We start from the raw sequence: 24,518 nt of genomic DNA, 5'->3' as shown, positions 1-24,518 counted from the left end.
TGTATGAACTCCATGTTGCTTTTAAATGGCTGATGTGTGTGTGTGTGTGTGTGTGTGTCTGTGATTCAGATTATGACCAAGCATGTTTTTTGTGTGTGTGTGTGACGTCAGCGTCAGTTGTTGTGACTGTGAACATGAGGCAGCCCGGTGACCCAGCCAGGTCCTTAAGTGGCTTCGCCCTCTTTCAGCAGCCAGGGTATTTTTGGCGTAGCAGTGAGTGACACACTTATCGTAACGGGTCGTCCAGGGTGCCAATGGTCAGCCTGAATAAGCGTCCTCCCCGAGCCTCGGCGAAACGTGATGTAACCGATCGCCGTCTGGCCTCCCGACGCTGACAGAGGAGTCGCTTAGGAGTGTGCTTATCTGTTAGTAGGAGAGAGCAGGGACAGCTTTTTCTTCCTGATGGGCTCACGTGACCCGAGCTGGACAGTCAGTATTACTCTGTGCTCACATTAGGGACTAAGCCTCATAGGTGTGCATCAGCCAGTTTTAGCAATGAAACATCAGTGTTTAATATAAAGTTAAATTTCAAAACTCTTACAAAGTTATTAGGAGAAACGATTTGGATCCCACTCAAAATGTAAATTAAGAGAGTCAATCTGCTGAGTATTGTTTGAAATTCAAATCGATGCTGATGAAGCACCAAAGTTTTGGTGGAGTTTTGGCAAAGATTTTTTTTAGAATATAGACATGTTTTTTCCCTTAAAACTCCTTTTTTTATTAAATAAAAGAAGCCAAAGCTCTTTGGCAGTAAATGTTGTCTACACACAAGCAGCAATAAAGTCTATAATTGGCAAAATTTTGATTTATGTCTGGAACTACATGATCAAAGAGTAAGTAAAGAAGAGAGTGAATCTGAGCAGACATTTAGAAACAACTTTGGGTACCACCAAGCACCAAATGAAGGTAGATTTTGCCTTTTGTGAGTAAATCAACCACCCTGTTGATGACTTGGATGAAAGGTTTTCATTTGTCCCTATATAGTGTGATTTTTTTTATGTGCGTCTATCTTGTTTTTACTGATGGAACATAAAATAATACTAATCTTACTGTTATTCTGTCTAGTGGCTAACTAAAAAATACATTTATTGTAGCCATTATGAACCAATATAAAGCACAATCATTTGGGTTGGAATAGTGTTTTAGAAGTTAATTACTTTTTAGGTATTGACTGTCTGACCGTCCATCCAGAAAGCTGCTTACCGGCCTGGTACCACTAAATAAACAGTTTTGATTGGCTGATGTCCACTCTACCTGTTCACTACTGTGCTGGTTTGATTTATGACTAACAATTATGATCAACAATATGAACCAATAGTAGTGGCATTGGACCAAATAATATATGAATATATTGGGTCATTCTTCAGTATGTTCTGCCTTTTACTGAAGATATGTTTTAGATACAGTCAGTTAATAATCACTCTCTAAAAACTAGTACAAGTAGCTATTATAACGCTTTTATCTTCTTCTGTGCTCAAAATATTATTCATTCTTTGCTGGGGCTTTTCTTGTATATTCATCCCTTTCTTCACTGTTTGAGTAGAAAGGAAAAAAATGTCAGTTACCATCATTCCACTATGTGACGAACACACATGACGAACATCTGCTTTCCACCGTTTATCACCACAACACGCTCCGTACCCAGAGGCCCCGCTCTCGGCTCGCACAGTCCGAACGTCCCCTCACCTCGCCTCGTTCCCCGGGAATCGGCGACTGTCACCAGGAAATAGAAGTTCGGCCTTGACAGGTTTGACAGGCGGCAGTCAGGGCAAATGTTCATTCTCTTGTACCTCCAACCTACAACATCACAGTGACAGGCCAGGCGAGCAGGCAGCCCTCCTTTTCTTTATTATCAGCGGACAAGCAAGCTGCCATAGAAATGAATTCAGCTCCTTGTCAAGTCAGGAAACATGTTGTGAGGTATTGAGCTGTCTTAACTGCAGTTTAAAGTTACTGTGCATTGCATACTCCTCATAAACAGATCTATTCATCTGTGCTGATTCTGCTTTATCTATATTTTTGTTGTTGCATACTGCACATGATCAGTGTATTAATACACATGATCAGTATATTAATGCACATGATCAGTGTATTAATGCACATGATCAGTGTATTAATACACATGATCAGTATATTAATGCATATGATCAGTGTATTAATGCACATGATCAGGGTATTAATACACATGATCAGTATATTAATGCATATGATCAGTGTATTAATGCACATGATCAGTGTATTAATGCACATGATCAGTGTATTAATGCACATGATCAGTGTATTAATGAACATGATCAGTGTATTAATGCACATGATCAGTGTATTAATGAACATGATCAGTGTATTAATGCACATGATCAGTGTATTAATGAACATGATCAGTGTATTAATACACATGATCAGTGTATTGATACACATGATCAGGGTATTAATGCACATGATCAGTGTATTAATACACATGATCAGGGTATTAATGCACATGATCAGTGTATTGATGCACATGATCAGGGTATTGATACACATGATCAGGGTATTAATGCACATCAGTGTATTAATGCACATGATCAGTGTATTGATACACATGATCAGTGTATTAATGCACATGATCAGTGTATTGATACACATGGTCAGTGTATTAATGCACATGTGTAGGATAGGGTTGTACTCATTAGTCTGATATTCAGTAGTTTTCTTCTCTGATGGTACTCAGATGAAAAAATTTGCCAGGAATCTGGAAGTGCAAGTGTTTTGTTTTTGTTTTTTTTAGGACACTGTATGGTCTTCCAGAGGGGCAGCAGGGTGAAAAGATAGGAGGCTGTTAGCGTAGCTTAGCACAATGACTGGAAACAAGCAGAAATGTATAGCTCTGCTCCGTCTGAAGCTAACTTTGAGCAAGAAATCTCAAACTTGTTCTTGGTAAGTTTCAAATGTTACAGATATCACGTACTGTATCGCTCACTAAAATGTGCTTCTTGTCAGTAGTTTGACAAGTTTCACGGTCTGCTTACTAGATTTTTCCAGAGCTTTCCACCTCAGTCTCTCACAGTCTTCAAACTATATCGTGAGATGTGCTTCAAAACTCTATCACCATTAATTGAATCGTAATTGATGTCTGACCTCTACAATTTATATCCGCCTGTGTGATCATTGGAGTGTCTGATGTTTGAGTATTAGTCATGTGACATTTAAATTTGGCTGTTTGTGATGAACTTTTCCAGCAGCACAGTAGATGTTTCCTTTACTCTTTCAAAGCCTCACACAGGTGCTATGTGGAGTATCTCTCTTTACCTGCAGACTCTCTATTCATGTTGTTGTTGTTGTTGTTATTCTTATTAACCTCAAATAGCTCTGGAAACACTTTTGTTTTCTCCCCCTCATCTCTCAGAGATGTGAAAGCAGATTTTGTTGAGGTTCTTCTCCATCTTCCTCCTTCTTCTTTCTCTTCTCTTCTCTTCCCCCGAACATCTTTTGAATACCTCTGAACAGCTGGGCGAACATCTGGGCAAGTTAGGGGTGCTGTTGCCTCCAATCGCTGTGGAAGATGGCACCAGCAGGCGTGGGCTGCCACCCACCCCACACCCTCTCCCAACCCCCTCTCCTCCGCAGCCTTTTACCCGGCGCCTCCTCGCTTTTATCCGGAGTCACGCAGCGGTCAGCGCTAAGTTTGAACTTGGGAAGGCTGATGCTGTGGGAAGACACACTAATTACCTCATTGAGAACGCGGCCTAATTTTTTAATTGTGTTTTTTCTTCTCCGAGCTTCTCGGTTTGTTGTTTACTCGTTTTCTAACACGTGGATCTTCACACCAGTTTCCTTAAGTCCTTTTTAAAGCAGTAGTTTAGTTTTAATGCTTTACGGCAGCTGTAAGAGGAGCTCAGTGCTGTTGCAGCTGTGGCCCCGCTGTGTGTTTTTGGTGCGGTCGTTGTTTATGAAAGAAAGAGGGAAATATTCAAACAGTGTACGACACTCCCTCCACAAGTATATTTTTCTAACATTTCACAGTGTCTAAATGTAAAGAGTCTTTTCTGACATCATGGTCTTTGTTTGTGTAGACGCTTGTTAACACTACTGGTAAGAGATGTTATATTGATACAGCTCCTGTTAGAGCCGGGTATCACTTTTCAATTTTCTAAATGTACTACAAATTCTGTTTTCCATTTATCAAATAGAGTTCTTCAGAAGTCATGTGAACAAAAACAGTAGCAGCAGAACCTTTCCTGAATAAAATACAGTCCAGAACTGGGATTGAAATCATGAGTGTATCAGAGAATAAGTAAAGAAGAGTGCTGCAGGTTTAGATTAGTCAATTAATTGATAAGTTGATTAGGCAGAACACTAATCAGCAACTATTTTGATAATCAAATAAATCATTTAAGCTGTTTTTCAAGCAAATATGTCAAACATTTGATTGTTCCAGCTTCTCAAATGTGAGACTTATCTAACCCTGTTTTTGTGTCTTAGAGTAAACAGAATGTTTCGGAGGTTCTTGTTGGACAAAACTGAATCTAATATCTCAGTTTTGGCTCATTTTCCTAACATATTGTTGTATGTTTTTGGTGTTCAATCAATCAATTAAGAAAATGATTTGTGGGCTTTTTGTACTTGACAGAAATCAAAACTGGTACATATCAAGAAAGCACTCAATTTCAGGTTCCTTCTCTCTCTGAAGATCATCTAGCTTCCTTCAGTGTTGAAATCCAGTGGTTAGGGTTAGTGTTCATACAGCGGGGAGGGGGGGTTAAAGGAGAAAGCGAGTGTGCCCTTAAAAATCTCACCCCCTAAAATTGACATTTGCGGTGAAGGGTAGCATATCCTGTTCTCTGTGATGTGTGTGTGTGTGTGTGTGATTCTGCCACCGTACGAGGGCGGCCTTAGCCCCGGCTCGTGTGTGCATGTGTGTGCATGTCAGCCGCCGGTGCGTTTGCGTGTGTAAGAGGAGGAGGGGGGGCTTTAACTCAGAACAATGGTGTGTGTGCGCGCCGAGCCGAGGCCATGTGGCCGCGTGGCGGATTAAATTAGCAGCAGTTGTTTATCGTCTGCCCCCCACCCCACCCACCACCCTACCCTCTCTTCCTCCCTCTCCCTCCCCACCATCACCCGCTCCATCTGCTCCTGCTCCACTCTTGCCCCTGTAGACTCTCAGGCACTGCTCCAGACCCCTCCCGCCCCAACCCCACCCCCTCACAAATCCCCATGTCACACACATACACACACACACACGCACACACACACACATATACAGTTTTGAATAGTTGCAATATCCACCAGCCGCCCAGTCATGACACAATATACTCAGCGAAACCTCTTCTGCCAAGAGTGCTCTGGCTTTCCTCTATGCAGATTAGCCATGTGCTAATTGTGGTTATTTATTTATTTATTTTTATGGAAGACACAGAGAAAGAGAGTGAGAGAGCGAGACAGAGCAAGAGAAGGGGAGGGAGGGAGGAGTTTCCTTGAGAAATTGATTAGATGACTGAGCAGAAAAAAAAAGAGACAGTGCAGCGCTATGGGTTGAGTTGCCATCCAGCGTCTGTGTGTGTTTGAGACTCTGTGAGCAAAGTTTCTTGTAAATGTTTAAGCTGTGCCGAGTAGAATGAGATCTATCAGGACTATGGTGACCTTTTTTAATAAAATGTCAACATATTTTTTTGTATAAGTGAGGAGTATTGCACTAAATTTGAATGAAGAGATGCTGAAGAGTATGTTTATGGTAAGATTCAAGGTTTTAATCAAAGCCTACGTTCAAAATTCATGAGCAAACAACATATACTATATTATATTTGATTTAAAGTGTTTAATTTGTCAAGCGTGACCAAAATAAGGAGGCTATTCCATTTTTTTTAACACCAACAATCTATCTGTGATCTATTAAAACGAGCCCATGCCTTTCAGCTGAGACAGTTTGTTATAAATGAGTGTGTGTGTTTCTGCACAGTCTTCTCATCTGTCTTTTGATGTGTGTGTGTGTGTATCAGGGAATATCCCCGCACAGTTCGGAACTACAGACCTTTTTCAGCCTCATGAATTTCATAATGATATGCAGAAAGACGAGAGATTCAGAAAGTATTTATATTCAGATTTAGGGCTGAATAATATTAATGTAAAATAACGCTGCATTATTTAGAGGTTTTTTTTGCAGTAGAGGCTATGTTTAGATAAAAAAGAGGTGTTTCAGCAGCAAATTTGAGCTCTTTTAGGTCAGTTTAATAGAATAAAATGAGAAGTGACTGTTATGTTCTCTACTACTCGTGTATCAGTTCTGTTTACTCATTTTGGTGTTGGTACAGAAGTTAGCAATGAGTGGCTAACGCAGAATAATGCTGAATGTTAAAATATAGTATTACAATAACACGAATTGACCTACATAACTTGCTTTCTCTGAGTTAACTTCTTATTTAGAACATGGAAAAAAACTGAATGTTAGCAAACTAATTGGAAAAAAATAGTGAATACACAGTAGTAGATATCAAACTGTTAGCTAACGTTAACCACTGAAAGCTAGCAGAGGTAAGGCTACTCACCTGATTAGAACAAAATACTTTAGAATTCAACTTTTTTCCATAAGTAAAATGTAGCCACAAGTAGCTAACGCAGAATAATGGTGAATGTTAACATGTAGCATAACAATAACACGAGTAGAGAGCAGTCATAATACACACATAACCATAATATCCTCACTTTTCCGTTTATTTAGTGCATGTAAATAAACTGAATGTCAGCAAACTAATTGAAAAAATGTTGGTTACACATAGCAGTAGATATTAAACTTTTGCTAATGTTAGCTAACATTAGCCACTGTAAGCTAGCAGGCCAGGTGAGGTTAAAGCACCAAAAGTACATTTTATTACTTTTGAATTCAACTTTATTTTTCATAAGCGAAATGATGAATGCATCGCTTTTCCATTCAGAAGCTGGAAAGTGTTCTCGTTAGCTTGTTAGCGCTTTTTCCAACGTCAACTTGTCATTTTTTTGGTTCTAAAGCTCACTTTGACTCAGAGCTGCTCTCTACTCAGTGTTGTGCGTGTCTTATCGTCTTTCCACTGCGTCAATCTCTCTCTCAACACCTCTAACTTCTGACTTTTTCCCTCCATACAACACACATTTTCTGTCCTACACCAGCAGTTACACTGCTTTGAACTAATAAGTAACATGTTTTCATATTTAAATACAACCAACATGGAAAAAAATATAATTTGATATTTAACAGACACTTGTATGTTTTTTCACACCTTGAAATACACTTTTTTATGCTCCTTCTAAAAGAAATATTGTAACACACACAAATCCTTCTATTGGTGGTTTTGCCTGCCTTGTACTTGTAATGTTATACAACTTTGAATCATAGTTTTATTGGTTTATGATTCAGATGCTCAAGGTCTTTACTGAACAGCAGCAGCAGCTTTTGTGTCATCCTTCCAAAAGAGCCACTCATTCTATAACCAATAGAGAGAGGAACAGTCTGTAGCCCCCTGACCTACACAAGATGATCCACAAAATGCAGCAGAGGTTGTTTTTTGTGTGGTTAAAGCACACAAACACACACAAAGACACCCAAGACCTCAGCCAAAGCTCTCTGGGATCTTCGGAGGATGCGTAATGGCGTGTCAGATGTGAACAACTTAAGAAATGCGAGGAAAATCTGGTAAACAGATCAATGAAGGCCTGAGCAGCAGCAGCAGACTGGTCACTGCTATCTCCCAGTGTGTGTGTGTGTGTGTGTGTGTGTGTGTGTGTGTGTGTGTGTGTGTGTGTGTGTGTGTGTGTGTGTGTGTGTGTGTGTGTGTGTGTGTGTGTGTGTGTGTGTGTGTGTGTGTGTGTGTGTGTGTGTGTGTTAACATGACCCAGTGAGAATGATGAGTTTAAAAAAGAAAAAAAGACCTCTAGAGCAGGTTCAACATCCTGGATTCTTCTGGGATTCAAGCAGGGAAGCAGGCAACATAGTTTTAAAGCATTATGACAACTTTATCAGTGTTATTGTATCTTTTTGAGGCTAGTTTAAAGCTGAAATGATTAGTAGATGTAATCAGATAGTCAATCAGTCGATTTGTAAAGTTTCAAGAGATAAATGCAGGTTTGCTGCTTTTATTTGTCTCTTATGGTAGCAAACTAAATATTGGAGAAAAACAAGCAATTTGAAGGTTTTTGGGGAAATTGCGGTAGGCATTCGTCAATATTTTTTCACGTTTAAAGACAAAAATGATCAAAAGATACCAGTGGAGTAAGCAGTTGAAGTTAGTTGGAGCCCTGATTGGATCTATTCCACTTATACGTTGTAGGGATTTTGTAGTATGAGTGGTGAAACATGCTTTGAAGGATGAATGTGGTTTGTGAAAATTTGTATTACAGCGACTCAGAAATTGCTTTAGTCAGTATAATGTCAGATAGGATTGAGGAATGATGTCCAATGTATGAAAATAAGACCTCAAACAGAATTATGATGAACTAATGTATGTATTCTGTTCATTCCACTGATGTTTAAATGTTTTCCAGGTCTTTTTTCATCCACTTTCCTCTGTTAAACGGAGTTATGACCATGTGTTTCAGTATCATTATTATCAGCTGCTTTACTCTAATTCTATAAACGCTGGCTTCAAGATACACTTGTCCATCACCTGGTCAAACGGCCGCCACCAACATCTTTCAGAGTGCTCGTTCAGCGAGACACGAGGACGAGACGAGTGGCTGTTCGGGGAGCGTCGGCGCCGCTTCTTTCCACGTGGCTCAAAATTTGGGGGGGGGGGGGGGACTGGAAACAGAGATTATAACAGAGCTGTACTTTCCAAGCTCTCTCTCTCTCCCTCTCCCCTCCGTCAAGAGAAGCCCGAGCTGTCAGCCTCCTTAATGGAAAAGCGGGCGTACCAGCCGGCCGGCGTAGAAATATCCTCACTGCCAGCAACATATCGACCGAATTTGGCGGGGGGGTGGGGAGAGAAAAAAAAAGGTTGATTGTTTTACGGCCCGGGCATCGCTGGAAGATTTTTGTCCAAATGAGAAATAGATTTTACCTTTTTTTTTTTTGTAAAGTGTTGCTGTTGTATAGTTTGTTAGCACGCTAGTCATTTTTCATGTGGATTGGAGGACGTTAGCGAGTGATTCAGGCCTCGGCGGCACACTTTACAGATGGCACAGGAGGCTCCGTCTAACTGCTTAAGCAGCTCATTAGGAAAGAGCTATAGCATATTTCTGTCCACTGAACTAAGTCTCTCCAGTGAGGATGGAGAGATCCTTTTTCGTTTTGTTGTTATTGTTGCCATAATTGGACGAATGCCGCCGTCAGAAATGGGTTGAAAAAAAAGTGGCCTTTGCTTCAGTGTTGTACAGCGGATGTCTCCAATGTGAGCAGTTTGTTGTGAGGTCATTCGTGGCTCGATGTCAGGTGGGTGGGGGAGGGAGGGGGTCTGTGTGGGTGGTGTCTTTGCTCGCAGACTGGGGTTAAAAGTGCATTAGAGGTCACAGGAGAGTGTCTACCGGGGCCTGTTACTTTTCCTACCCCCCCTCCCACGGTGCGGTCGGTAATGACCCTAGGGAGCGTAGTAGCACAACTCCCCCCCCCCCCCCCTTTCCTCCTCGTCCTTTTTCCCTTCCGTCCTTTCCTCCACACACAGGCAACATAACACACAACATAACAGACACACATAGGCTCCTGAACCTGGAAGAGCTCAGGAGAGCTTGGCCTGGGGGAGGCTACAGGGAAAATCTGGAGTGGAATATGTTATCTTGGAAAAATGTTGGTTGACCGCCCCTGACAGCCTGTTGATCCACCACCACCACCACCACCACTACCACCCCCCCCCCCCCCTTCCCACCTCCAAACACCTACATCCACCCCTCCTCTCCCTCCGAACACACACACAAATACACCGCCTCCTGCCGAGCCGCCACCCCCCCCGCCCGACCTCCCCCTCTCTCATTGCAGCACTGTCATTCATAGAGTGCCAAAGCCTGCTGCTTTATTAAAGCCCAGGAAGAGCAAGGCCTGGCCCAGGTTCAAACAGCAGTGCAGCTGGGACCTGTTACATTTTCGGCAGACTGCCCTCTCCGTCTTGCCGGCTATAAATAGCCCCGGTGGTTGTCTCCCTTAACCAAGGAAAAGAGGTTTTTGGGGGAGGAAAAAAAAACACACACACACATACACACAGATTAATAACCGTGGGAAGCAATGAAAGCTTTGTGTCTGCTGCCCGAGGTCAGCAGGCCAGGAGGTGTTGCTACTTCAAAGCCTCCATTGTGGCTCGCACTTTTCAGACGCCGCCGCGGTGGGTTTGATGGGAACACAGAGGGGGCTGCCAGCGATGTGACTGGTTGACAGCGTGGTATCGTGCCAACCAGACAAGATACCAGTCATCACAGCCCCCAGTGTGAATTTTAGTTTTTCTGTTTGTCTTCTTTTGAGGGATGACAAGTTCATTACAGTCAAACAGAATTCTCGATTGATTAATTGATTTGTTTATTATTAAACTGGAGGAGTTGTTGTGCTTAACGGGGTGGGCAGGGGTGTGTGTGTGTGTGTGGGGGGGGGGGGATTCCACCAAGCTCATCTCCTATGTACATGCAGCATCAGACACTTTATGACCTTGGCTCCAGCTGTTGACAGCCGGGGATACCTCATTACGAACACCCCCTCTCTTCCTCCCTGGCTCTAGAGCCAAAGAGCCATGTGGATCTCCCTGAGTCCAAAGCGGCCAAGGTCAGCCCCCACCCTCCCCACCCCCCGTTCCACCACCACCCCGGCCTCCGTCCTGACACAACTCCAGCTGAGGGGTGGGCCCAGCTCCAGCTACCGCAGACACTTCCACTTCCTTAAGCTTATTTTCATAGAAACCCTCCCCGACGTCTCCGCCGTAACAGTATCCACCCACTGGCACAATGATCTCCTGGGCAGGGAAACGCTCCTGGCGGATATAGTGGGCTCATTCATTCATTCATGGCCAATTTTTTCCCTTTCTAGTGGGAAAGTAAATCCACTACTGTTTTTTTTTTTCCTTTCTCCCTCCCCCTTCTGCTTTTTGTTCTATATGTGCATGATTATACTGTGACTGTTTTATAAGACGATGCTTACACAACACGTTGCAACGGTAGAGTCATCATTTGTGTTCATTGCTGAGTAATGCCTTTTCAAGAAAGCCCACTAAAATAACTCTGGCTATATCTGACCCGTGCTGTGTTCTCATCTATTCCAGTTACGTTCCTCAATTCTCAATCCATCAGTTGCATCACTGTAGAGCTTGTTAGCAGCTTGACAGGATGTGTAGCTGAGGGAGAATTATCACCGAAGTCACACCTTTTCCATATATTTCCGAAAGCCAACATCCGTGGTCAGCCCATCCATCCATCCATTGTTGCAGCTCACTCATTTGAAATTCTCTGTGTGTGCACCTCCAGCCTCCAAGCCCAATGGACCAGGTAGGGAAGATGCGTGGCCAGCCATATGGAGGACCTAACCCTTACTCTCAGCCGCAGCAGCAAGGGCCTCCCACAGGGCCCGGACCACAGCAGGGAGGCTCTTACCCAGGGCAGGCCTACGGACCTCCAGGCCCACAGAGATATCCAATGGGGATGCAGAGCCGAACTCCTGGCGCTATGGGTGGCATGCAGTATGGACAGCAGGTCAGTTGTAATTGACTTGGATTACTTTCCTTTTCATTGCAACCTTGCCCAACCTTTCGTTTAAGTAATAGTTTGACTGGAAAATGTCAAAAAGGTTTTATGATTCAAGACAGTTCTGCGTGATAGAACGTCTTTAGTAAAAAGTTGCGTCTAGTGACTTCAGTTGATTTATTTCCGGTCTTTGTAGCACATGGATGACCAAGATGAATATCTGAAGGTTTCAAGAAAAAGTCGCTGTCTCCTCAAACTCATAAGAAACAACTGCATAGGTTGGGAGGACAGTATCTTTTTAAATGCCCAGTTTTTACATCTACCAATTCTGACAAGTCAACACTCAACATGGTACAGTATCTTAAAAGAACTACTACCAAACCACCACCTTCTAAGTTTCACAACCCGTGGTGCTGGGCCTGCTGAGGTAAAGGTAGGCATAGACTTCCACCACCCACGACTCTGTTATGGTGAAAAGTCCAAACCAGTTGACGCTAGTAAGCTATTCAACATGAGTGACCTCCTGGCGTAGTGAGGACGTCTAACAGGGCCACTTTGAATTTCTGTGGTATTGGGTCATGGTGTACAGGGCATGCCTTGACGTCTGGACAACAAGTTAATAAGTTTTTTTTACATTCCTGTTAGTTGAGGAACTAGAGCATTTATTTGCTCTGTGACTTACTATGAACAGGAATGGTGGAAATGGTAGCGTACAGTAGATAAATTGGCTTTGGGACACTCAGAAGATATATTGAGGTGTAATCAAATGGGTCTTAAAAGGTAAGGTAGATTGACGCAACCCTTTCTAATACCACTAATTGTTATTTTTACTCTTTGGTTTTTTGAACATTATAAAGAAATATGATATAACTTGAGAACTTTTTAAGTGCTGGTTGGCAGTATTATGTCACCTTTGGACAGAGTCAGGTTAACTAGGGCAGAAACTAATGATTATTTTCCTTATCGATAAGTCTCCTGATTGTTTTCTCCATTAATTGATAGTTGATTGGTCCATAAAATGACCAACATGACTTCCTGAAATATCCAGTCCACTACCCAAAGATATTCAGTTTACTGTGAACCCCCCCCCCCCCCCCCCCCCAGAAAATTCACATTTGAGATGCTACAATAAAGAAGTAGAATGTTTTAATTTCTTTAAGAACTCAAAACAATGATTCAATTATATAAATAGTTAATTAATTTAATAGTTGCAACTAATGGATTTAATGAACTCATCATTGCAGCTCTACTCTTTCTCCTTGCTAATCAGCTCCTTGCTTCATGTTTAGCAGACAGATATGAGTAGGGATGGAAATTGATAAGATTTTATTGATAGCTAGCCCATTAGCCCCACCATAGTCTGTTATTTAGCTGTGTTAGCTCCATTAGCTCAGCAGCAGACTAACAGAACAGCAGCTGTAACCCTGCCTGGTCATAGTACTGGGTCTTGTCAGTAAAGTCGTTTTATCTGCTGTCTCTGGTTCTACAGTCATGACCCCTTCTTGTCGCAAGTTTCCAGCAGTGTAGACCCACGAGTTTAAAGTGATCGTTTAGCAACGCACAGCTGTCAGATCATTCGGAACCGGTTCTCAACTGGAACCACTTCTTGCTTGCCATCCTTAGATATGACACAATCTAACTCTGCAAGACACTGAGTAAGTTAATTTCCCAAAATGTCAAACCATTACCTTAAAGCATCAGAAACACTGACACATTGTTTGATATATAGTAGTAAAAAGTCAGGAATATATACCGAAGGAAAGAAAGAAGAAAACGAACGCACAAACCCAACAAAAACTGAAACGTGGCATCTTTTCACCTGGAAACCAAAAGACGGATTGAAGAGAAAAGGGCTCCAACAGGAACAAACTTGAAAAGAGCAGTCCATCAATTTTTCCGCCATCTGATTTATTTTCATGCTCGAAAGCAAAAAGTTGGAGGGGGGGGGATTCAAGTTGCATCTCCGGGCACAGTGGGCATCTCTCTCTGACAGCGTAGCCCAATTGAAAAACGGCAAACATCCAGTTTGCCGAAGCTACTTACTCATAGCTAGGAACGAGACCCTTCTTGAACTCTCTCAGCCAGGCAGTCCGTCTTAACAGAGAAATGCATGCAGGGAATCCCGTCGAGCGAATCCTTTTCTTCCGCGTCCGCCGTCTGTGGTCTTGTGCCCATTGTGTGGTGTGATTATCTCATACTGGCCTGCCTGGTGTCTGACCGTGGACTCGATAAGTGCCCTGCAGAGAAGAAAACGGCTTCCCTCCCTTTGTAAGACGGATACAATACAGCCACTTCATGTTGTTTTAAAAGTGTCTTTACTATCTCTTATTTTCTTTTGAATTCTTGAGTAGCTGAGAAACCCTCCCAAAACAACACATGCCTTTTTTTCTCTCTCTCTCTTTCTCTCTTTTCTTCTTTTTTTTTTCTTCCTTTCTTATTACTGTGTTCTCTCACAAGGTCAACGCTTTCTCCTTCCACGCTCCTTGAGGGTAATGAAACGAAAACGGCGTATTGAAAGGCTTTCAGGGTAGAAAGTTCAAGGAGATGAAGTCAAAACTCGTATTTTTTTTTATTTTCACGGCTGCAATTTAAAGGCGATATGCAGCTGAATTCCAACACTTGGATGTTTTTTCTCATGCGCTTTGACTGAGCTGTTTATAGCGAGGAACGCACTCTTCTCTCTCTCTCTCTCTCTTTCTGTCTCTCTCAGACACAGAGAGAACAGTTGTCTTTTCTTTTTAATCTGCGACTAAGATGAAGAGAGGCTGTGATTACTCTGTCGAGAATGAATAGCGAAAAAAAAAATCAAAGAGAGACTTGGAATATTGGGTTATTTTTATATATATATATTTTTACAGCTTTGGAAAGGATCCTGCCAGCGCTCTTACTGGAGGTAGTGATTGATATTCCACAGAGGGCCTGAGGATAGTAAAGCTATAGTAAAATCTACTGATGAAAGCCGTTGGTGTTCACAAGTAATTCAGCTGTGCAGCGTAATGTTTACTCACACATCTAAGTGCCACCCCCCCGTTTTTTAAATTTCTAATATGAACTATCCTGACCAGTCTTTGACTTTCATTTGTAGATGTCAGCCTATGGACAGCAGGGACCGGGTGGCTACAGCCAACAGAGTCAGGGCTACTACAGTCAGCATGGCCCCCCAACTCACCCTGGCCAACAGCAGCCTCCATACCCTGGCCAGCCCCAGGGCAGCTCTGGACCTCCCTACGCCCAGCAGGGCCTCCCCTCACAGCCCCCTGGCCAACATGGACAGCCAGGTGCTCCTTACCCACAATCTCAAGGTCCCCACGGCCCTCCTACAGGACAACCACCATACGTCCCTCCTCAGCAGCAGCAGCAGCAGCAGCCGCAGCCGCAGCAGCAGCAGCAGCAGCAGCCGCCTCCTCAACAGCAGGGCCCAGGTCCTCAGAGTCAGCAGGGCCCTCAGGGTCAACCTGGCTACCCACAACCCACTGGTCCAGGGCAGCCACCACAACAGCAAACCCCACAACAGCAGCAGCAGCAGCAACAACAGCAGCAGCAGCAGCAGCAAGGGCCCCCACAACAACAACAACAGCAACAACAACCAGGAGGTCCGCCTCCTCAAGCCCAGCAACCTCCAGGTCATGGTCAGCAGGGTCAGCCATCACCTTACTCCCAGACACCCCCCCTGCAGCAGCAGCAGCAGCAGCAGCAGCAGCAGCAACAACAGCAGCAGCAGCAGCAGCAACAACCTCCACAGCAGCAACAGTCACCATATCAAAGGTTCCCACCGCCTCCACAGGTAATAACACCCCCACTCTCACCACACACACCTCTTATAGCACAGTTTAGCAATAATGTGATGTGCCATGTAAGGCCCAGTTGTGTTTCCACTTCATTTGACATCAAACATCCAACAATGGGTTGGATCCATGAAAGATGTCAGAGTGGAGCAGCTCTTGTAACATATCTGACTTTATCAGTCCTGATATCTGTACCTGGGGTTTGGGTATCAGCTGATATCTACTGAGAGCCGATCTGATACCAGAGACTAGGATTGTTCTTGTATGTGTAAAGCATAATCAGGCTGGACTTACACATTGCTTTCCTAGCTTTGTAAATGAAATGTATCTAATTAATACATAGATATACATTTACTGAATCGTAATGTATTAAAATGGTATCTGATACTACATCAGCCCAATGTCACCAAAACCCAACTCAGCTCTTTCAGTCAGTATTGACCTGATATCAGTACTGATATTGGGGCATGTTTAATCGTAAGTTTTCAACTAACATGTAAGGAAAGCCATCTAAATCAAACTTAATTCATTAAAATGAGTAGTAAATAAATGTTTTTACTCTGCTATCAAGGAATGTACTTGGTCACAGCTCTGATAAAGCACAGTAAAGGGTAGCAGAGTTTGAAATAGCCCAAGACCACTTTCAAAACGTAACTGCAACAATTACACCAGAGCTTTTACTGTTAAATAAAGGTAATAAAATGGAGCCACAATTGAGCCAGTTAGTAAAAGAGTTAAAGGCACTTTTGCTTTTAAGCCAAACCTGAAACATCTAACATGATTTCTTCTGTCCCCCTTAGTACAGTTTGCCTCTTATATTTGTATCTATACATATTAACAAGAAGCTTGATTGTCCCTGATCAGGAACTCTCCCAGGATTCCTTCAGCTCCCAGTCCAGCGCCCCTCCTTCCAACCAGCCCATGGCTTCCAACAAGAGCAGTCAAGAAGACAGCATGCAGGCCCGGCCATCCAGTCTGCCGGTGAGCCCCCCTCCTCCTCCACCTCCTCCTCTCACTCCTCAACTACTGACCCCTGCTCGCTCGAGCAACGTTTTCATCCAACAGGCTTCACGGCTCATTTTTAAGCAGACACATTTACCAAAAAATTTCAGAGCGGTTTATAATCTCGAGACTAGAGGCAGCTCGGTATTAAGTAATTATGCTCTGCTGCGGCTACGGCCAAAAAATGTAATAATTAGCTAAGTTAGTCTAAGTGTTGCCAGTAGCTTTTTTTGTTGTTGTCGGTGCTGTTAAAGAGGACTCACTTGGATTCTGAATTTGTACACCCGTATATATGTCAAAACTTTTTGATAACCAGAATCATTTTGACTTGAACAGATTTTAGACCCCAGATGGTTTCTCAAGCTTCACCAAGGCTTAATACATGAGTACATCTATTCACACAAGTTTGATGAACATTAATGCTTGTTTCTAAAATGTTCAACCCACTATCCACTATTACACTCTACTGTGGGTATTACATTCTTTACTTGAGTCAATATTCAATACTACGGCCTGCACACACCGGTGGCTTCCCATCTTTGTTTACTGCTTTCTGTCAGCAAACCTCCTAAATTACTGACATGAGCCTGTGTAGATGTCTTACATATCCTAACATCACAAATGTGCCCCCCCCCCCCCCCAGTTGACACGTAAGGTTCAAATTTCAGCAATTTATTGTCTCAATATCTGGACAGCAATGAGTCAAGTCAAAGTAATCTTTTTAAATCTTCGAGGATGAGGCGCAGAGGGTTAAAAAAAAAAAAAATCTGTGTTACGTCTGTCATCTGTTCAAGGTGTATCACAACCCCCTCTCTCTTCTACTGCCTCTCGACTCCCAATGTACACACAGTACATAACAACAAGCTGATGTTAGGACTGAGTAAAGCAGAGTTTAAGCAGAGCAGGTTTCTACTGAAATCTGCCAGAAAAAAAAGGATTGGTGAAAGCGAAGTAGATCTTCGCGTCCGATAGCCCTCCGGCTGAGATAAAGGTGAGAGAACCCCCTTTTCTCTTCTCCTCCCCACCCCACCTCAAACCCCACTACCACCACCTTAAATCCTCCCCCGTTAAAGAGGTGTCTCGGTGTAACACGTTGCAGTTTCCATGGCAGTGTTTATAGGTCAGACTGCGGAGCTAACCTCATTCTGGGCCTCAGGGAAGGAGAGTGAGAAATGAGATCATTAATGAGAGAGAATGAAAGTGAGAGAGCAGAGTCGGCGGCGGTGAGGGGAGGAAAAGGAGGTGTGTGTGCGTGTGGGGGGTGGGGGGTGTTGAGGGAGTGCAAGCAAATAACTTCAAATAGTGTGAGTGATTGGTTGGAGTGGGAGAAGCTGAGAGGGAGGGAGGGATGAGAGGCAGGCGCTGTCTATGCCAGTAGGGGATGCCCTCAGGATGTGTTTCCCTCCTCTTTTATTTATTTCTCTTATTTATTTATACATCTCTCTGCGGAGCTCAGCCATTGGCCGGGCAGGCCAGGCCAGGGCTATTTTTATTTGTTTCTCTTTTTTTTTTCTTCCACCCCAACCACCCCCCCACCCTCAGACTTCTTGGGGATTCCCTATCTGCGTGTTGTGATTGGCTGTGAGAGCCATTAATCTGCCTAAGGTAGAGATGAACCGATTCCCTTTCTCCTCCTCCCCCCTCTTCCCCTCACATGACACCATGTGCAGATTAGAGCGTGTATAACCCAGACTGACCCAATCAAAACAGCTCAACTGTCTCTGGCAGGTGTTATGAAGTAGACGCACACATATAGGTTCATACTAGAACAGACGTCATTGTACTATCCACAAATGACTTAAGTGGCACAATCTCACAAACAACTGACATGTGTCCATAGCTCAGACTATCACACACTGTCAAGGAGAAGTTGGGACTGAATGCTTGACAGTAGCATGCTAGCACTGTTGAAGCACCCATCTGATCAATCCACACCAACTCAGACCTCTATTATAAACATTACTGTCTTTAGAAGCAGTGGCTGAATAAACACAACAAGTGGGAAAGTGTCTTTAACAAGCTAACTAATGTTAGAAATTTAAAGCATTAAAATAGTTTTTATGTATGATCCATGTGCCCTTATAAGCTAGAAAGCTTGCATGGAACCTGGTGGTCTTCATTGCTCATCGTAGACCCCTTAACATATGGACAACAGGAGACGTGTGATTGTGAAGGCGCTTCACAAGAAAGCCAAAAGTATAAATTAAGAAGGGGGCGTGTCTTACCAATCGTTTAGAGTGCATGACTCTGAATTGATATGAATAGTTACATTTGTTAATGGAAGTGTAAATGTTCAGTGGAGGACGTTAAATACTCAATAGAGAGCTTTGGTTTGCCCTTTAGCCCATTTTTTGCTTAATCTTTAATTAGTTCCTGATTGAAATTACATGTTTTTCTAATTTTAACACCATTTTATTTTGATTATTAGGTTAAATAGAAAAAAATTGATATAATTTTGGCATTGTAGAGTCTTGCACAGGCACCGATATATCGAAAAAACTCAAATAACCCAAAATGTCGAGGAGATTTCCAGCAATCTTCAGCTCATCAGCATCTGGCCGTCAGGTACCATATTTTTCCAAATGTATTCATTTCAATTCAAGATTTCTATGTTTATGTTTCTATCTATATCAGATTGCGTCCAATAGACACAATTACACCCGTAATTGTGATAGAACAGGTGTGCAGTAGTAGGATAGATGAAGTCTGGTATAGATACACTCTAAGTATTGGGTAATCTAATCTTAGATTCTTTAATGAACTCACTTGAGTCATGTTTAACAGTGCAGTGTGTTCTCCTGACTGAATGTTTGTACAGATTACAGATCTACAGGTAAGAGGTTTAATTTGATAGAAAGGAGGTGTTTATTTGCAAGTGATTTGTACAGACGCATTTGTTTTAATCTGCTTCAGAACGCGTTTGAATCCTGATCCAACAGCGGCTGAGGGGTAAGCGCCATTTAGTTACTTAAGTAGCATTTGCGAGAGAGCTAGCCAGACATCACCTCATCCAGAGCACAGATGGATCTGTTTGAGCCAGGTGCTAAAAACCCAGCGTCTGTTAGTCGGCCGTTGAGGTGGGAATAAAGCAGTACAAGAGGCTCAAGCGCCTGCTGGAAGGCGCAGGTAGAGGAAAGCAACAGTCAGCTTGAGAAAAAAGAGCTGTGGATAAGAGGAGGGAGGAGGAGGGGGGGGGGCAGCAACAGTAGAACTAGCTGAGCAGGTTAAGCTGGTTCCTGGTTTGTTTTCACACTGGCTTCAGGACATACATGCACTGTTAAACTGTTGAGTATTTATCACACCGGTTGGTTTCCTGGTGCTGCTGTCTTAATGGAAATCTCTTTGAGCTTCAGTTTGAAGGTCTAAGGCTGCATTCACACCAAATCTAGCAATGCGTGAAAAAAACAGCAGTCTTCCCATTCATTTCAAAGGGGGGCATAGTTCAGGACCACAAAGGCCTCAGCAAAAACCAGCAGCGGTTGTTTGGCAAGAAGTTGAACCAGACTCAACTTTTGCCGAAACGTAACCCAACACAGACACAAACACACTGGTGGATAACGTGAACACCGCGTTCATATGTTAACCTCGTGATCATTGCAACGACAAATCAAAGATTTGCCACTATGAGTTGTGAAGGCCTTTCTTTGGGTTTCCTGGATTGTATTTTCATTGTCTTACCAGTACCTCAAACAACATGCCTCCACCATTGTAGACCAGTCCATTGTGGTATCAGATTACCTGTTTTGGTGTGAATGCAACCATAGGAATTAAGCTGATGGTAATCTAGAACAATGAATACAACACCATGAGCATATAACTAGGTATTAGTAGTCTTTGACCTTATTTCTAGGGAAGGAAATGGATTAAGATCTATGAAGAGGGGGGAGACCTTGCTGTACTTCTTATCAAACGTATCACATTGTTGGCTAAGTCTGTAATGAACACCAGTCTTGGTTCTCAAAGGGGCATTCCACCAGTTTTACACATGAATTTCAGTGTACTCGCCAAGTTGTATGAAGTCTTCAGAGACTCTCAGGGGGAGTTTTTCAAAATTTGAGGGTAAAAAAACCTAATGATGTCATCAGGGTTATATCAGCAACTAAAAGAAGGCCTTGCATTACAAAGTCGCAATGGTGGGTTTGAAAGAAGCTGGCCTTCTGTAAACCGAGGATCTTCTAAAAGGTGCCGCCCAGTTAGCGTTAAGGGGAATGTAGGCGCAAGTTTTGTCGGAATGGAATTAAATATCAATCTCTCCTTCTCCAATTTTAGTCGTTCTTTCTTAATGTGTCCCCTGAAAGTTCAACTGTGGAAATGAATTGCTGGAGTTCTCATTTAAAGATTAGCTATTCACATCAAGAGCTGCTCAGGTTTTTGGGGGCCGACTATCATGTTTTTGAAGCAAAAAATCAAGAGAACGTCTCATTAGCAGCAAAACTACCACATCACTTCATCTACAAATTGATAAGGTGTGTCCAGAGTCTTTTATTGTTGGAAGACAAGCCTGATAATCCTCGCTGTATCTTTCTCGACTTTGTGGAGGCCTCTCCGACACAGTCAGGCTTTCATAATTCCCTGGAAGTGACACTTCCTCTAAATGTCAACCCATGGGAATCAGAAAAACCACCAGACCACCACTACCAACAACTTCCCTCCCTCCCACCTAGAAGACGAAATCCTCCTAGTCCTCTTTTAGGTCTTTTGTACACTCTTTCTTCACTGTGGGCCCTAATCCCACTCAGGACCGCCCACCGGTCGCGGTCGCTCCTCTTTCCGATGGGCCCCGAATGTGCTCCAGACTTGAGAGGAAGGTCACATGTTGGTCACACACTCACGCTCGAGTTTGTTTTTCTGCCCCCCCCCCCCCGTCCCGTCCCGTCCCGTCCTCTAGTTCCTGTTGTCTCCCAAAATAAGAGGCTTCATCTGGAGTGGCTTTATCTTAAATGAAGGGTCGAAGGTTCACAGTGTCTGCTTTACTTGTGTTGGGGTTGTATGTTAGCCTGTTTACACCAGTGTACAGGAGCAGCATCTCTATTTAGCCCTAGTTGAATTGAACATGAACCATGATATAATGAGTGCTAGATGACTAATGTAGCGTTTTTAAAGGATGGAAGAGGATGAATTGCCTATTGTCGTCTGAAGGCTTAGTCAATCATCAACTGAAAGTCTTTAGCATTTTAATTTAGCATTAGCATTTGAACTTATTTTAGTGTTCCCACCTTTATCACCACATCTCTCCCTCCAAGGACCCCACCCTAGCATAAATTCACTCTTATCCAGTGCATATGCAAAGCTCAGGGACCACCCACATCACAACAAATAGACCCCCCCCCCCTTCCTCCTCCTTCTCTTCTTTCTCCACCTCCCCAAATGACCTTTTTAATGTATGTGCCAAGACTCCTGATCTGGAACCAAGTGATCTTTCAGTCTTGGTGCTGATCAACTCTTGAGAAACCCCCTCCACCACCACCACCACCACACACACACACACACACACACACACACACACACACACACTCCCCACCCCTCCTGCAAAAACCCCGTTCCCTGCTCAGCCCAGCCCAGCTCTGCTCTCCTGCGGCAGCTAAGCTTGTTTTTGCGACATAGCTCTGGAGCAATCAGCCTGACAAGGCCGGCCCACTTTTTTTTCCCTCTCCTACCCGGCCCAACCCCCTCCCTGCCTTTTTTTCAATATTACAGTTTTTTTTTTTTTTTTTTGCTGCATTTCTCTATCTTTCTGCTTTTAAGAAATATATATATTTCCCTCTCTCTGCTTCTCTCTCTCTCTCTCTCTCTCTATCGTTCCTCTTTCCGTCTAAATTTTCGTTTTCTCTTTCCCTTGCCTGCGCCCTCCCCCTCCCCCTCCTCCTCCTCCACCTCCTCCTCTTCCCTTCCTCGTTCGCTCTCTCTTCTCTCAGTAAATCAGCTTTCATAACGCTGTGCAGCGCAGCCTTGTTTTGCGAGGCTCTCTCGCCGCTGACGGTATTCAGAGTCCGGGGCCAGTTTCCTGTTGCTATTCTGGGGCCCTTGCTTCCTGTGTGGACATGTCTTATTCAGATTCCAGGGCGCCTCTCACTCGCTCGCCTGCTCGCTCGCTCGCTCTCACTCTCACCCTCCCCTCCCCTCCCCTCTCTCCCAAGCTCGTCTGTTTCTCTCCCTCTGCTCCCTCTCCGTCTCACCCTTTTCTTTTTCCCCCCTCATCTATGTGATTTTTAATTAATGTACTTGAGAAAATTCAATCTGCTGACAAAGTGTGTTGTTTTGCATTTTTGCTTCAGTGAATTGTTTCTCAGCCCTGCAAAAACCCCGAGCCCTTTTTTTTTTTTTTTTTTTTTTGCTCTTGTGCGCTCTCTCATACACACACACACACACACACCACTCTCCCTCTCCCTTTTCTGCTCTCTCGGCTCACTCTCACACTCTCTCTCACACACACACACACACACACACACACACACACTCACTCACTCTCCCATGCCCCTCCCCTCTGCCTCCATTTCTGCTGGGCTGAGCTAGTTTTGCAGCACAAAGACTGTGGCTGACTGCAGCACTGTCTGTCCTCTGCTTCTCTCTCTCTCTCTCTCTCTCTCTCTCTCTCTCTCTCTCTCTCTCTCTCTCTCTCTCTCTCTCTCTCTCTCTCTCTCTCTCTCTCTCTCTCTCTCTCTCTCCTCTCTCTCTCCTCTCTCTCTCTCTCTCCCGCTCTCGCTGGAACGAGCCCGGATGGATGGAACGGGCCTAGCAATGAAATTAACTCTCACTCTATGAAATAACCTCTGTATAATTTTTTTATTTTTTTCTAGCACCCCCCTCTCTCCCACCAAACCCCCCTTTTCCACCCTCCTACCCCACAACTCTACCCAGTTAATTCACTTGTGGTGTCAGTTGATTTGGTAGCGCCCCTCTAGACACGCTATGGTGTGTGTGACAGTAGGGAAGGGGAGGGGCGCTTTGCTCCTCTCTAAAAAGCAGGCAGACTGGCTGTAGGGGTCTGGAGAGGAGGCTCCCCCCACCCCCCACCTCTCTTTACCCATCACCCCCAAGGCCCCTCCAGCCCCCTCGGCTCTCTCCGTATCCCAGCACCCTCACCTCGGGCTGGGCAGCTGCCTGCCTCACTCGGGCATCTGTGCGCTGCTCTGGGACTCCTGCTACTATTGTGATCTCTACAAAAGGCCCCCCACGCACACACCATCTCCCCTATTATTCACAGCAATCAGACCCCCCCCCCACCCTCCCCTCTCTCTCTTTCTCTCCTCGCCCTCCTCCCCTCAATTTACTGTGTTTGCTACACACAGACTGCTGCTGCAGTGTTTGTGTGCGTTGCATCCCCCCCTTTTTTTTGTTACCCCCACAGAGAAGTTCAATTAGGCAAATGTGGAGCGTTTATAAAAAGGACTCCCCACTTATTGATTAAGATTCATAGTCGTCCTTTTTATTCTTCTTCTTTTCTTTTTTTCCGACCGTCACACAGGAATGTTAAAGCAGAGCAGTATCGATCAGCGTCAAATGAATTTAATTTTATTTTTATCCCATCCTCCAAATTTTTGCTGCTTCACTCTTTCATCCCCCACTTTTTTTTTTTTTTTTTGGTCTGTGTTATTATCCCTCCCACGTGGCTGCTGGGTGATAAAGTAGCAGTGTAATGGTGATCTCTAGGGAGCTGGAGCTAGCTTGCCTGTAGAGCTAGTAGACATTGTGTCTGTGGCACTGATACTCCAGACTAGATATCTAACCCCAGCAGGGTGCTCCCACACTCTGCCTGTTGTTGTCAGTGTATCCTGGTTGGTGCTTTGCCTACATCTTAGAGAAATGTAATAACAGAAATCTGATGTGTTTATTTTGATACTTTCCTGCCATCACACATCCACCACTAGTATCTATCTCATCGTGTACATAAGTAGAGGGTTACATGATGAACCTGTGTGGCTCTCCAGCTGTGTATTAGAGAGTTTCTCTTCAGCCTGTGCTGTATGTGAAACCCTGTAATGGCTGCTGCTGTTGTATGAGGCAGGGGCCTGCCTTGCTTCTCCTCCTTCCTCCAGTTCTTCCCTCATAGTGGGATGGGAGTGCCCCCTTATGGTTGAGCTCAGCCCTGCAAACCTCAAGCTGGGGCCGGAGCTGCCTCTTCCCAAGCCCTTC

General features: G+C 43.9%; 1 protein-coding gene across 1 annotated transcript in view; it reads left to right on the top strand.

Moving 5' to 3' along the window:
* arid1ab (AT rich interactive domain 1Ab (SWI-like)) overlaps positions 1-24,518 on the top strand; it is a 53,529-nt gene that overhangs the window by 9,907 nt on the left and 19,104 nt on the right. The window contains 3 exon segments of the mRNA XM_053334178.1: positions 11,383-11,607; positions 14,684-15,382; positions 16,248-16,364. Of these exon segments, the coding sequence (XP_053190153.1) occupies positions 11,383-11,607; positions 14,684-15,382; positions 16,248-16,364 (1,041 nt within the window).

Source organism: Scomber japonicus, chromosome 15 (assembly GCF_027409825.1).
Source record: "Scomber japonicus isolate fScoJap1 chromosome 15, fScoJap1.pri, whole genome shotgun sequence".
Classification (NCBI taxonomy): Eukaryota; Metazoa; Chordata; class Actinopteri; order Scombriformes; family Scombridae; genus Scomber; species Scomber japonicus.
Note: the sequence above shows the minus strand (reverse complement) of the source record. Positions and strands in the feature narration are given on the sequence as shown.